Source organism: Capricornis sumatraensis, chromosome X, assembly GCF_032405125.1.
Source record: "Capricornis sumatraensis isolate serow.1 chromosome X, serow.2, whole genome shotgun sequence".
Lineage (NCBI taxonomy): Eukaryota > Metazoa > Chordata > Mammalia > Artiodactyla > Bovidae > Capricornis > Capricornis sumatraensis.
In genome coordinates, this window is record NC_091092.1 from 18,935,538 (window position 1) to 18,950,035 (window position 14,498).

The 14,498-nt window shown below is 36.9% G+C and overlaps 1 protein-coding gene across 1 annotated transcript in view; it reads left to right on the forward strand.

Moving 5' to 3' along the window:
* The window catches only part of ALG13 (ALG13 UDP-N-acetylglucosaminyltransferase subunit), a 78,743-nt gene that overhangs the window by 25,117 nt on the left and 39,128 nt on the right, over nucleotides 1-14,498 (forward strand). The window contains 6 exon segments of the mRNA XM_068962033.1: nucleotides 1,028-1,078; nucleotides 1,818-1,864; nucleotides 3,288-3,360; nucleotides 7,551-7,632; nucleotides 7,830-7,992; nucleotides 13,510-13,585. Of these exon segments, the coding sequence (XP_068818134.1) occupies nucleotides 1,028-1,078; nucleotides 1,818-1,864; nucleotides 3,288-3,360; nucleotides 7,551-7,632; nucleotides 7,830-7,992; nucleotides 13,510-13,585 (492 nt within the window).

Consider the following 14,498-nt stretch of genomic DNA (forward strand, 5'->3'; position numbering starts at 1 on the left):
CTTCTGTTGTTCATGGACCACGTTTTGAGTAACAAAGATGTGGGTAAAATTTTAAAACCATTTGGATGAATCTCAGATTAACTAGGCAGAGTGAAAGAAGCCAGACTTTCCAAAAAGTACATGTTGTATGATTTTCTTTATATAAAACTCCAGAAAATACAAACTACAGACCAGTCTATAGAAAAACAGCAGATCGATCATTGGTTGCTTTGGGATCAGTGAAGTTATACAGGCACACAAGGAAACTTATGGGGGTGATGGACATACTCACTATCACGATTGTCATGATGGTTTCATGGGTGCATATGTATGTTAACTTAATTGTGTCATTTAAATATGTATGGTTTATTGTATGTCAGTTATACCTCAAAACTGTTTAAAACGGTGGTTGAGAAAAATTGAAATGATTTTTTAAGTCTAGTGATACACATGAATGGAACTAGATGTATATTATCTCATATTCCCTGAGATTAATTTTTATTGAGGTATATCTTACATCCGATAAAATTCACCATTTTATGTTTTAGCGTTTTAAGTTTTGGCAATAATATACAGTCATATAGCTGCCACTGCAGTCAAGATATAAAAATATTTCCATCATCTAAAAGTTCCCTTTTGCTCATTTTGAAACGAATGAAATTCCCTTTAAAGTTCCTCAGTTCAACTTTGTAAATGAATGTCTGCTGTCAGATTTTAAATACTTATAATTATTATGCTTGCTTGATTTATGCAAATTGTTGCTTAAGTTGGCATTTCAAAAGAAACTCAAAGGCATACCATTTGATGAAATGCACTGATATATGGATAAGCCAGGACATTTTCTAAGATACTTTTAATAATAGTCCAGCTTTTCTCCACTCAACTTTTGTGTATGTGCAAATCTTCTTGAGGTGCTGTGCAAAGTAGTCATTTAATATCCTAATTGTTCAGCTGAACAAAAACTCACTGGAGGATTATATTGCAGAATATACTCAGATTTCAGTAATGCTATGTATTTGGTTAAGTCAAGTTTGTTTTATTTTTGAAGTATGTGGAGGGATCTTTTGAGAAATACCTGGAACGGTTGGGAGATCCCAAGGTAAGATCAAATATGGGGTTTAATCTTTTCAGAGTATTTGGAATAGTAGCCTAAATATCATTCAGCTGTGTCGCTTGAGCTAGAGCCAATCTATTTTCTTAAGTAGCCAGCTGTGTTGAGTCAGATACTTCTTGCAAAACTTGAGAGGCTGGCGATTGACCTGTTCTTTTGTGTTGAATATTGAAAATTGTGTGCTAACAATTTTATCATCCATAGACTAGCGAAATTATACACTGCTTGGAAACAGGACTGACCTAAACCTTTTCACTTTAATGTGGGAGGGGGGTGGTAATGAATATTACTAGGAGGTCATTGTTTTTATTAAATAATTTCTCTGATTTGTAGTTATCTTTCTTTTATGTGTGACTAAGATTCATAAACATATTTAATTAAAAAATAATTTTATGTGATTAAATTACATAGTTCTAGACTTAACACATTTACTATAAATACCTTGTTAGCTTGTTCTTACACTAATTGCATTTTTATTGTGACTTTTAAATCTCCCATATTACTGTCCTTATAGCAAACTAAAATCTTTGTCGACTTTTTTTTCAGAAAAAGTTTATGTTAATAAGTAACTATCACAGTATCCCAAGCTCAAAGAAAGTTATAGTGTGTTGTACAAATTCATCTAGAACAGTGTTAAGCGCCTAAAAAATAATTTTTGAACTTGCAAAAACTTCTACCTCCTAGGTACAGAATGTTTTTAAAAACTTTATATACTCTTTATGTTTAGGAAAGTGCTGGCCAGCTGGAAATAAGAGCTCTTTCTCTAATTTATAAGTAAGTTGAATCTGTTTATTGAGAGAGTGAGTGTGTGTGTAAGATTTCTAATAGAGTCCCTCAATGATTGAGAATATTTGAGGTTTGATATATTGACAAGTAAAATAAAGCAGTCTAAGCAAAGTCAATGACAAAATTTGTGTCTGTTCGAATGGGATAATAAAGGATTTTAAGAATTGCCAGTATTATTTAGAAAATCAGAATACTCTAGAATTTTTGTATATTTAACTTTGTGCCTCTTGTGCATGCATGCTCTGTGGGGCAATATGACTTCCAATAGGGTAGAAATTGTTTCCTGAGGACAAAAAAATACTAGATATTACATTGGTTTATGATCCTTCAAAGGATCACAGTTCATAAACATGATTATAGTGTGTGTGTGTGTATATATATATATAAACTAGATATATAGTATATTTGTTGTAATAAATTTTTGTAAGGAAATTAAGAAAAGTATTTCTTTGTTCTTTAGAGAGGCAGTAATGGTGTAAAAATTTGAAGGACACTGCTCTATTGCTTTGAAAGTTCTGTTTAGGTCTTTAAAACTGTGAAGTGGCATTTCTGAAAGCATAGGCTTTTGAAAATAGCTGTAAAATGTGGGTTGTAGGGAATCTTGTTCATTTAAGGAGTTGGATCTGTGGATGACTTCTTCATTCTTAGGATGTGAGGTGGAACATACCTTGATAGAGTCAGAACTCTCTTGTATGGGAACTTGTTCAAAGGTAGTGTTTTGCAGTCTGCTTATCCTTCCCTAAATCCAGCAAGAAGTAACACAGAAGAGGTATCGAGCAGGAAGCTAATCAGATGATGGTTTTAAATAAGGGACCAGTTTTTAAATTGGCCTGCTTTTTGTTTTTATATGGCTCTAGCTAAGAATGCTTTTTGAAATTTTTTAAATGGTTTTTAAAAAAGAACATTTCATGGCATATGAAAATTATGTAAAAGTCAAATTTCAATGTCCATAAATAAAGCATTATTGGAACATAATCATGTACATTTGTCTATACATTGTCTATGGCTGCTTTCAGACTAAAAAGTCAAAGTTGAGTAAATCATATAGCCTGCAAAAGCCTTATGTTTGTTATCTGGTCATTTACCAAGAAAATCTTTCATTTACTAAGAAAATTTTGCCAACCCCTGCTTTAAATAAATAGGAGCCTCCAAAACTTACAGATACTCATACGGTGGAAAGTTTATCTTCTTTACTCCTCCTTTCCTCAAATAAAAATGCATTTTTAAAATGCATAGGACTTTAGGGACAGTTAGCTAGCTATGCTGAATTAAAATTTAACCTCTTAAACATTTGAGTTATTTTATATGAACAAAGTAGGCAGTTTAAAAGCACAACTATTTGTTCCTATAACTACTTCTTGTGTATACTAATTTGTCTCTTCTCACCCATCTTTGTTTTCTACCCATGTAGTCGGGATTTCATTCTTTATCGCTATCCTGGCAAGCCTCCAACTTATGTCACCGATAATGGCTATGAAGACAAGGTAAGAAATGTGAGTGTTTACTAAAATAAACACTTGAATGATACTACCAGTTTGCTATCGACAAATCATCCTTTTTCAACCCAATTAATGAAAAATAAGCACAGTCTAAAAGCCAAGATTTTTTACAACCAAGCCTTTTCCTCTCCAGTTAGCCTTAGTATTGTTAGCTTTCTTTCTGAACAACCTGATCCTGTCACGCCTCTGTAGTAGGAAAAACCCACCCAAAACCCTAATTGACTCTTCACTGATTAGAAGATAGGATCAAACTCTGAAGCAAGACATTCAGTGCCCTTGTTGTTGTTCAGTCGTTCAGTTGTATCTGACTCTTTGTGACCCCATGGACTGCAGCACGCCAGGCTTCCCTGTCTTTCACCATCTCCTGGACCTTGCTCCAACTCCTATCCATTGAGTCAGTGATGTCATTCCAACTGTCTCCTCCTCTGTCTACCTCTTCTCCTACCATCAGTCTTTCCCAGTATCAGGGTCTTTTCCAGTGAGTCAGCTCTTCTCATCAGGTATTGGAGCTTCAGCTTTAGCATCGGTCCCTCTGCTGAATATTCAGGACTGATCTCCTTTCGGATGGACTGGATGGATCTCCTTGCAGTCCAAGGGACTGTCAAGAGTCTTCTCCAACACCACAGTTCAAAAGCATCAATTCTTCGGTGCTCAGCTTTCTTTATGGTCCAACTTTCATATCCATACATGACTACTGGAAAAACCATAGTTTTGACTACAGACATTTGTCAGTAAAGTCTCTGCTTTTTAATATGCTGTTTAGGTTTGTCATAGCTTTTCTTCCAAGGAGCAAGCATCTTTTAATTTCAAGGCTGCAGTCACCATCTTCAGTGATTTTGGAGCCCAAGAAAAAAGTCTGTCACTGGTTCCACTGTTTCCCCATCTATTTGCCATGAAGTGATGAGACCAGATGCCATGATCTTAGTTTTTTGAATGTTGAGTTTTAAGCCAGCTTTTTCACTTTCCTCTTTCAGCTTCATCAAGAGGCTCTTTAGTTCCTCTTCACTTTTTGCCAGGGTCCCAAACCTTCTCTCCAGCTTCATTGTCCTTCAGCCTTAGTATATCATGAGGCCAGAGTGTCCAGCTTTCATGATTTCCTATGTATCTAAAATGTCAGTTTCTTTGAAACCTTACCAACTCCCTTGGAGTTATTGGCTCCTTTTTTGTTCCCCTAGCATCACCCAAGTAATTATAGTGTTTATAACCTTATATATGTTTTCATGTCTGTTTTTCTTATTAGTCTGAAAGTTTCTTAAGTATAGGGACATTGTGCTAAACTACTGTCTAGTAAAGTGCCTGGAAAAATAGTAGGAGATTGTTGTGTTGGTTGAGAACTCTCAGCAGGTAAACAAGTTGTTTTTCAGCATACAGCTTTTCTTCTAAAGAGTTTCTAAGAACACCCTTCTATCCACATGATTTGATTAGTAAATACAGATTACACAGGACTTGAGTTTTGTCTGTTTCATACCATAGAGCAAAATTCAGGCATCATTTTGATAGTAAGAAAAGACTAGACAGTGGTAGAAGTGTTAGAATATTACATTAATCTAGATAGAAGACCTGAACTAGGCAAGTGGCATTAAGAATAGAAAAGACTGAATAGGATGCAAGAGATAACTTCAATCTTAAGTATAAAGTGGAACATGTTAATTATTTTACCAATGTGTACTAAGTCACTTCACTTGTGTCCAACTCTTTGCGACCCCATGGACTTTAGCCCACCAGGTTCCTCTGTCCATGGGATTCTCTAGGCAAGAATACTGGAGGGGGTTGCCATTTCCTTCTCCAGGGGATCTTCCCGACCCGGGATTGAACCTGTGTCTTTTATGTCTCCTGCACTGGCAGGAGGATTCTTTACCACTAGTGCCACCTGGAAAGTCAAGTACTTCCCTTTTTTTTTTTTTTTTCATCAATAGTATTTAAAATACTATTTTACCAGTAGTACTGTCAATTTGTTCAGTAAACATTAAGCCCCTATAGTGTACCAGTCAATTGACTGGGCTTTGGGGATACCAAAATTAATAAAGCAGAATCCTTGCCCTTTTCTTATGAAGACAGACATGTAAATGATACAGTGCAGTGATATATTTTATAATAGAAATAGATGCAAGGAGCATAGAAGAAAAAGCCCGTCACGTGCTTGAGGGAGTACAGAAAGTTTCATGGTAGTTGTAATATTTAAGTGGAATATCCAAAAAATGAATCTAACAAATATGAAGGGTGGTCTATTCAGAGGAAACACTATATGCAAAGGCATAGAAGCAAGAGTTAATTTGTTAGCTGATTCCTTCAATCTCTAATTTTTTCAAACAATTTAAAGGCCAGGCTTACTAACCAAATTATTTCAGTAAAAATGCTCCTTGGCTCCATATGATGAAATCTGTTTATATAAATCTGTCTAAGACCTTTTTGAATTTTTGTTCAAAAACCTCTATGTAATCCCAAGTGATCAAGTCTATTTCATTTTGAAGCCACCTCTGGCATCACCAACATGAGGTAACAAAGAGAATTCTCTGTGATCTATAAAAGGATAGTGTCACCAAGTTTCCTTAGTAGAAAATTATCATAAGCACTCTTTTTTTTCTACTTTCCTACACTACCCTGGCTAATTTCTCCCAGTAAACCAGTTCTCTGACCCCAGGTCTATTATTCTTGCCTAGTCTTTTTTTTTTTTTTTTTTTGAAATCACAACTCTATCAATATAATCCATTTCAAAGTTCTGAGAGGTCATATCAAGCTAAAGTAAAACACAACAAAATTTAAGTTGCAAAGTTTCACCCACCCCAAGCGGTATTTGCATTTAAGAGGAGGTTTAGTAGTATTGCTCCTATATAGCATATTGATACACTGCTATACAATATAGTGAATAACATTTTGAATAAATTGAAATTCTTCCCCCATAGTCTTTTAAGTTTGGGATTTTGGTGTATTTGTCCTGTTTTCTCCATTTTTAGAAGCTAAGCTATATCTTTTGACTTCTGTTAGGCTTTCTGTTGTATTCACTCAATTTGTAAAAGTTCCCATCTTTTGCAAATTTATAAATCAGGACTTGTGTGGTATATTATCAGGAATGTTATTGAGGCTCAGAGTGTTACCTTAGTAGTGGTTTTAATCTTGACATTTAAAAGTAAGTGTCTTACCTCCTTTAGCACGATTATCTCTAGGTCCATTCATACTGCTGCAAATGCCATTATTTCATTTTTTTTTTTGTCTGAGTAATGTTCTGTTGTGTGTGTGTGTGTGTATAAACCACATCTTTTTGGAAATCAACCACATACAAAGATGGTAAGAAGGTTAAAAGACAAAGTAGTGAAATATCTATATCCATAATCAGTGAAGGGATACACAAAATAGATGTAAAATATGATGTCAAAACAGTAGTTAGGGGAGAAGGGTAAAAATGCAGTTGATAAGATGCATCTGGAATTAAGAGATCAGCAGTTTAAAATCATCAGGTATATGTAGATAAATTGCCATATATAAATTTAATGCTAACCGCAAACCAGAAATCTATAATAAATATACTCACATAATAGAGAAAAGAATCCAAATGTTAAGATTAGAGGAAGTCATTGGCTCATAAGGGAAGAGAACAGAAGAAAGGAACAAAACATTACAAAAACAACTTCAAAACAGTTTAAAAAAGAATAAAAGGATTGAAAATTGTGTCAAGTATCTCGAGTAACTTAAACTCTCTAGTATACTGCTAGTATGAGTATAAATTGCATAACCACTTTGGAAAATATTTTTTTATGGACATGGTTGGTTTACTGTATTGTGCTAGTTTCAGGTGTGCAGTGGGGTGATTCAGTTATATATATTATATATATTTATTTTTCAGATTCTTTTCACTTATTAAAAAATAAAAGTAAATAAAGGTCACTGTCCAGAAAATCTTTTAATGGCATACAAGTTTCATTTATCTGTATTTAGATTTTAAAACTTGCTTTTTTCCCAGCTCTATTGAGATTTAATTGACATATATGCTAAGTGAAGTGAGTCAAACAGAGAAAGACAAATACTGTATGATATCACATGTGGAATCTGAAAGTTACTTAAAATTTTTTTTTTAAAGCAAATACTTTAAATTTTGATTTCTGATTAGCAGCTTCAAATATTTCAGAGTTGTAAGATATCCAACATTACTTGTTCTGTGTGTTTTTTTTTTTTTTCAGATTCTACTCTGCTATTCAAGTAATGGTCATTATGATTCAGTGTACTCAAAGCAATTTCAGTCAAGTGCAGCTGTTTGTCAAGGTATGTGAAGGCTTTATAAATGTTTGGGTGTGCTTTCAGATGATTTGTTGCCAGTCTTCAAATTGGGGGGTCTACCATAAATAGCTCTTCTAAAACTCTGTTGGTGCCTGTTGAATTTGTATACTGGATTATAGCTATTTTCACATTGTTATGAAAAACTCTTGAACTGGAGTCTTGATTATTTTTTTTTCCTTTAGCTGTATTGTATGAAATTCTCTATAAAGATGTGTTTGTTGTGGATGAAGAAGAGTTGAAGACTGCAGTTGAGTTGTTTCGAAGTGGTTCCAAGAAGAACAGGAACAATGCTGTGACTGGCAATGAGGATGTCCATATTGACTACAAGAGTTCAACTCAAGATAGGTAACAAAGGGAAGAGGGATGTCAGCTATAGGATCATCTTGTCTGTGCATCATTGGAAATTGGAAGGGACCTGGCAGGCTTGTGATTTAGACTATTTCTATACAGTCATGTCTCAACATTTGCAGAGGATTGGTGGCAGGACCTCTGCAAACACCAAAACACTCAATGCTCAAGTCCCTTATATAAAATGGTGTAGTATGTGCAGTCGGCCCTCTCCATATCCATTGGCTCTGCATCCACAGGTTCAACCAATTCCATCTGCTGTTGTTTGAATCTGAGAATGTGGAACCTGCTGAAATGAAGGGGCCAACTTCATGTACACACGCATGTATTTTTTAGTGGGAGAAGAGACGTTTTACCAAAAGATATGTTGCATTGTGAAACACCCAGACTTTGGGTGTTTGATCCAAGTCAGAATCATTCTTTATTCCTTTTCTCCTGTTAATATGTCTTGTGTCAATTTTTAGTCCAGCCAGAAGAACTCAAGAGGGGTGGGGGGGAATTTTCCCCTCCTGACAAATCTCGAGTCTGACCCCAGAATCAGTTTTTTAGTTGCTAGAAGAAACTTTAGAACTATCTAATCCCATGATTCTCAAACTTATATACAAATTACTTAGGGTGGTTGTTTAGAAAGGCACATTTTGGGGCCTCCTTTTAAAATTGAAGGTCAGAATAGGGCCAGGAATCTACTTTTTAAGCAAGTATACCCAAATATTCTGTACAGGTAGGCCATGACCACACTTTGGGCAGGGGCGGGGGAGGGTGGTGAAAACTAGTTCTAAATCAGTACATCGATTTGTAGATGGTAACTGAGGTTCATAGTGGTTACTTGACACATATATCCAGCTACTAGAAAAGAATCTCTCAGGCTAAAGGGGAGTTTTAGGCGCTTTTGAGTGTCTGCCTTTGGTACTCACTAGAAGTATACATTGTGTGGCCTCTTAGGAAGCAGCTGTGTTGAAAAGATTTAGTCAGAAACTTTGAGATCATAAAGTAGCTGTCATTTTATATTTCTTCCTGATTCTTCTGTCTGGAATTCAGATAGGTTTGGTGCTAGTCAGATGTAACCTTTTTGTTGTCTTGCAGTTCTGTTTCTTGAATGTTTAATGCTTGTTTTTTTCTTTTTTTGGATAAAGAGGTTTTTTTTTGTTGTTGTTGTTGTTTTTTAAACAAACAAACTTACAGTCAGCACTCCTAATCCAGATGCAGAGCCTATGGATATAAAAGGCTGACCATGAGGGACTTGAGAATCTTGAATCTGGTACCTGCCTGTGGTCCTGGACCCAGTCTCCCATGGATACCAAGAGATGACTGTATTAGAGGTGTGGGGGGTGGCAACCATTTATATCAGGGTAGAAGTTGCTTCATGCTTCACTGATTATTCATCCTAAGAACTTGAGGCTTAGTTTTAGGGAACAGACTGGTGGACATTGTGGGGGAAGGAGAAGGTAGACAAATTGAGAAATTAGCGTTGACATACATACACTACCAATGCGTACAATAGATAACTAGCGGGAAGCTGCTGTATAACACAGGGAGCCCAATCTGGTGCTCTGTGATGACGTAGAGGGGTGGAATGGGGGAAGGGAAGGAGGTTCAAGAGGGAGGGGATATATATACACACTTATATATATATAATATATATAATTATGATTGATTCACATTGGTATATGGCAGAGACCACCACAACATTGTAAAGCAATGCTCCTCCAATTAAAAAAAAAAAAACCTGAGGCTTACAGAAACTTAAAGTAGTAGGAAGCCAAGGTGTATTAGTTATTTTCTGCTACATAACTATTTCCACAAACTTAGGAGCTTAAAACAACATTCTTATCTCATAGTTTATGTGGGTTAGGAATCTGGGCACAGCTTAGCTGGGTCTTCTGCTTAGGATGTCACAAGAATGTCATGAGGGTTTTGATCAAGATTGAGTTATCTGGAGCTTTGACTGGGGAAAAATCCAGGTGGTTCTTGGTGGTATTCAATTCCATGCAGCTCTAGGACTAAAACTTCAGCTTTTTGTTGACAACCAGAGATAACCCTCAGCTCCTTGCTGCATGGCGTTGGTGAACATGGCTGATTCCTTATAGTGAACAAAAGAGAGAGAGATCAGCAAGACAGGCACTACATTGTTATGCTATGTAATGATACCAGTTCAGTTCAATTCAGTCACTCAGTCATGTCCAGCTCTTTGCAACCCCATGGACCACAGCACACCAGGCCTCGCTGTCCGTCATCAGCTACCAGAATTTACCCAAACTCCTATCCATGGAGTTGGTGATGCCATCCAACCATCTCATCCTCTGTCATCCCCTTCTCCTCCTACCTTCAATCTTTTCCAGCATCAGGGTCTTCAAATGAGTCAGCTCTTTGCATCAGGTGGCCAAAGTATTGGAGTTTCAGCTTCAGCATTGGTCCTTCCAATGAATATTCAGGACTGATTTCCTTTAGGATGGACTGGTTGGATCTCCTTGCAGTCCAAGGGACTCTCAAGAGTCTTCCACAACATCACAGTTCAAACACATCAGTTCTTCGGCACTCAGTTTTCTTTATAGTCCAACTCTCACAGCCGTACATGACTATTGCAAAAACCATAGCTTTGACGTTTGTTGGCAAAGTAATGTCTCTGCTTTTTAATATGCTGTCTAGGTTGGTCATAACTTTCCTTCCAAGGAGTAAGCATCTTTTAATTTCAAGGCCGCAGTCACCTTCTGTAGTGATTTTGGAGCCCCCCCCCAAAATAAAGTCAGCCACTGTTTCCCCATGTATTTGCCATGAAGTGATGGGACCAGATGCCATGATATTAGTTTTGTTGTGTGTTAAGCCAGCTTTTTCACTCTCCTCTTTCACTTTCATCAAGAGACTCTTTAGTTCTTCTTCGGTTTCTGCCATAAGGGTAGTGTCATCTGCATATCTGAGGTTATTGATATTTCTCCTGGCAGTCTTGATTTCAGCTTGTGCTTCATCCAGCCCAGTGTTTCTCATGATGTACTCTGCATAGAGGTTAAATAAGCAGGGTGACAATATACAGCCGTGACGTACTCCCTTTCCTATTTGGAACCAGTCTGTTGTTCCATGTCCAGTTCTAACTGTTGCTTCCTGACCTACATACAGACTTCTCAGGAGGCAGGTCGGGTCGTCTGGTATTCTCATCTCTTTAAGAATTTTCCAGTTTGTTGTGGTCTACACAGGCAAAGGCTTTGGTGTAATCAATAAAGCAGAAGTAGATGTTTTCCTGGAATTCTCTTGCTTTTTCTGTGATCCAGCAGATGTTGGCAATTTGATCTCTGGTTCCTCTGCCTTTTCTAAATCCAAGTTGAACCTGTGGAAGTTCACAGTTTACGTATTGTTGAAGCCTGGCTTAGAAAATTTTGAGCATTACTTTGCTAGTATGTGAGATGAACGCAATTCTGTGGTAGTTTGAACATTTTTTGGCATTGCCCTTCTTCGGGATTGAAATGAAAACGGACCTTTTCACGTCCTGTGGCCACTGCTGAGTTTTCCAAATTTGCTGGTGTATTGAATGCAGCACTTGCACAGCATCATCTTTTAGGATTTCAAATAGCTCAACTGGAATTCAGTTACCTCCACTAGCTTTGTTTGTAGTGTTGCTTCCTAAGGCTCACTTGACTTCACATTCCAGGATGTCTGGCTCTAGGTGAGTGATCACACCATCGTGATTATCTTGGTCGTTAAGATCTTTTTTGTACAGTTCTTCTGTGTATTCTTGCCACCTCTTCTTAATATCTTCTGCTTCTGTTAGGTCTATACCATTTATGTCCTTTATTGAGCCCATCTTTGCATGAAATGTTCCGTTGGTATTTCTGATTTTCTTGAGGAGATTTCTAGTCTTTCCCATTCTATTGTTTTCCTCTGTTTCTTTGCACTGATCACTGAGGAAGGCTTTCTTTATCTCTTCTTGCTATTCTTTGGAACTCTGCATTCAAATGGGTATATCTTTCCTTTTCTCCTTTGCTTTTCGCCTCTCTTCTTTTCACAGCTATTTGGAAGGCCTCCTCAGACAGCCATTTTGCTTTTTCTGCATTTCTTTTTCTTGGGGATTGTGTTTATCTCTGTCTCCTATACAATGTCACACACCTCTGTCCATAGTTCCTCCGGCACTCTGTCTATCAGGTCTATTCCCTTAAATCTATTTCTCACTTTCACTGTATAATTGTAAGGGATTTGATTTAGGTCATACCTGAGTGGTCTAGTGGTTTTCCCTACTTTTTTCAATTTAAGTCTGAATTTGGCAATTAGGAGTTTATGATCTAAGCCACAGTCAGCTCCTGGTCTTGTTTTTGCTGACCGTGTAGAGTTTCTCCATCTTTGGCTGCAAAGAATATAACCAATCTGATTTTGGTGTTGGCCATCTGGTGATGTCCATGTGTAGAGTCTTCTCTTGTGTTGTTGGAAGAGGGTGTTTGCTATGACCAGTGCGTTCTCTTGGAAAAACTCTATTAGCCTTTGCCCTGCTTCATTCTGTATTCCAAGGCCAAATTTGCCTGTTACTCCAGGTGTTTCTTGACTTCCTACTTTTGCATTTCAGTCCCCTATAATGAAAAGGGCATCTTTTTGGGGTGTTAGTTCTAAAAGGTCTTGTAGGTCTTCATAGAACCGTTCAACTTCAGCTTCTTTACTGGTTGGGGCGTAGGCTTGGATTACCGTGATATTGAATGGCATGCCTTTGAAATGAACAGAGTTCATTCTGTTGTTTTTGAGATTGCATCCAAGTACTGCATTTCGGATTCTTTTGTTGACTATGATGGCTACTCCATTTCTTCTAAGGGATTCTTGCTCACAGTAGTAGATACAATAGTCATCTGAGTTAAATTCACTCATTCCATTTTAGTTTGCTGATTCCTAAAATGTCAACGTTCACTCGTACCATCTCCTGTGTTTGACCGCTTCCAATTTGCCTTGATTCATGGACCTAACATTCCAGGTTCCTATGCAGTATTGCTCTTTACAGCATTGGACTTTGCTTCTATCACCAGTCATATCCACCACTAGGTGCTGTTTTTGCTTTGGCTCTGTCTCTTCATTCTTTCTGCAGTTATTTCTCCGCTCATCTCCAGTAGCATATTGGGCACCTACCGACCTGGGGAATTCATCTTTCAGTGACCTATCTTTTTGCCTTTTCATACTCTTCATGGGGTTCTCAAGGCAAGAATACTATACATCATGTATATAATGATATACATCCTGTCTATTCATTAGATGCAGGCTTAGAGGGGAATCGTACAAGCATGTGAACACCAGGTTGTGGGGACCATATGGACCATCTTAAGATTTTTTCCGCACAGGAGGAGTGAAATACAGAAGGTGTCTGTAGCACGTACTTTAAGAAAAAGAAGCATAATGTTGGGATGTTGGGATGAAATGTTGGGATGAAAAATTTGCCTCATTTTTAGAACTGAACTACTTTACCACTAGGTGGTGATATAGTCATTAGACTTAAGACTTCTTAGCTACTGCATTTATATAAAGCTCTTTGTTCTAAATCTTTTCAATTAGGACTGAAGAGTGGGGTGCCTGCTGCAATGTTGAAAATATACCAGAGGGGTACAATCAAGGAACAGACGAAACAAAGGTTTGAGATCTTCTAGGGCAAATAATTTTCATAATCTTGGCTTGCAATATTATAAGTTAAACTAGTAAAGGTCAGATGGTCCATTTTAGTTATATAGGGTGGGGGAGGAGCTGATGTTTTCCTTTGTGGAAGTCTTGATCTGAAAATGTAAAATGTGTGCTTAATGTTCTCTGAATTTTTATTCTTATGGAGTTGTAATTTTTTTCCAAAGCTTACTCTGAACACTTCAGAAATTTCAGAAGCTGTTGTTTTCAAGTTAAAGTAATATTAGAAACCTGGTGGATATTTGGTTTGCAGTCAATCTTCTGTTGCTAAGGTTTCTTTTTCTCATTAAAGAGAATAATGTTTATTCCTGTTTCACTCAAAGAAAATAGGCAGTAATCCTAGTTAGAGAAGCAAGAGGAATTTTACCAATCTGTATAGGTCTAAAATCAAGCAGACCTTCAGTTTGAGACTAGCTAAATAGGGCAAATATTACTAGAACAATCTTTGTGTATGCCCTCAAGTGCTGGTAATTTGGAAACAGTATGGAATACCATGACATTCTAGGAAAGCAGAAGAAAAAGCTGTCTTTGGAAATTGTAACAGATTTTGTTCAGAATGAAGTAGTTTTCAGATTTGTCCAGGTGACTTTAGGGTACAAGAAACACTTGCACCTCTGTGTGTATATCAAGATGAGACTTGTTGAATAGCCCTGACTGAATCTTTAATTCTTGTCTGTGTTGCATTGGTTTATATATGTCCTGAGTTATTGGATGCTTTAGAAAATATTTCCCTTCTGTCATCTATAACCTTTTAGATTTCTGCATATTACTTATTTAGACTCCTGATTTTTAAAATACAGTAAAACTTATTGTGGTTTTTATTTCTTTTAATAAAGAAGGAAAGGCCTATATGTACAGAGTTTTATAAA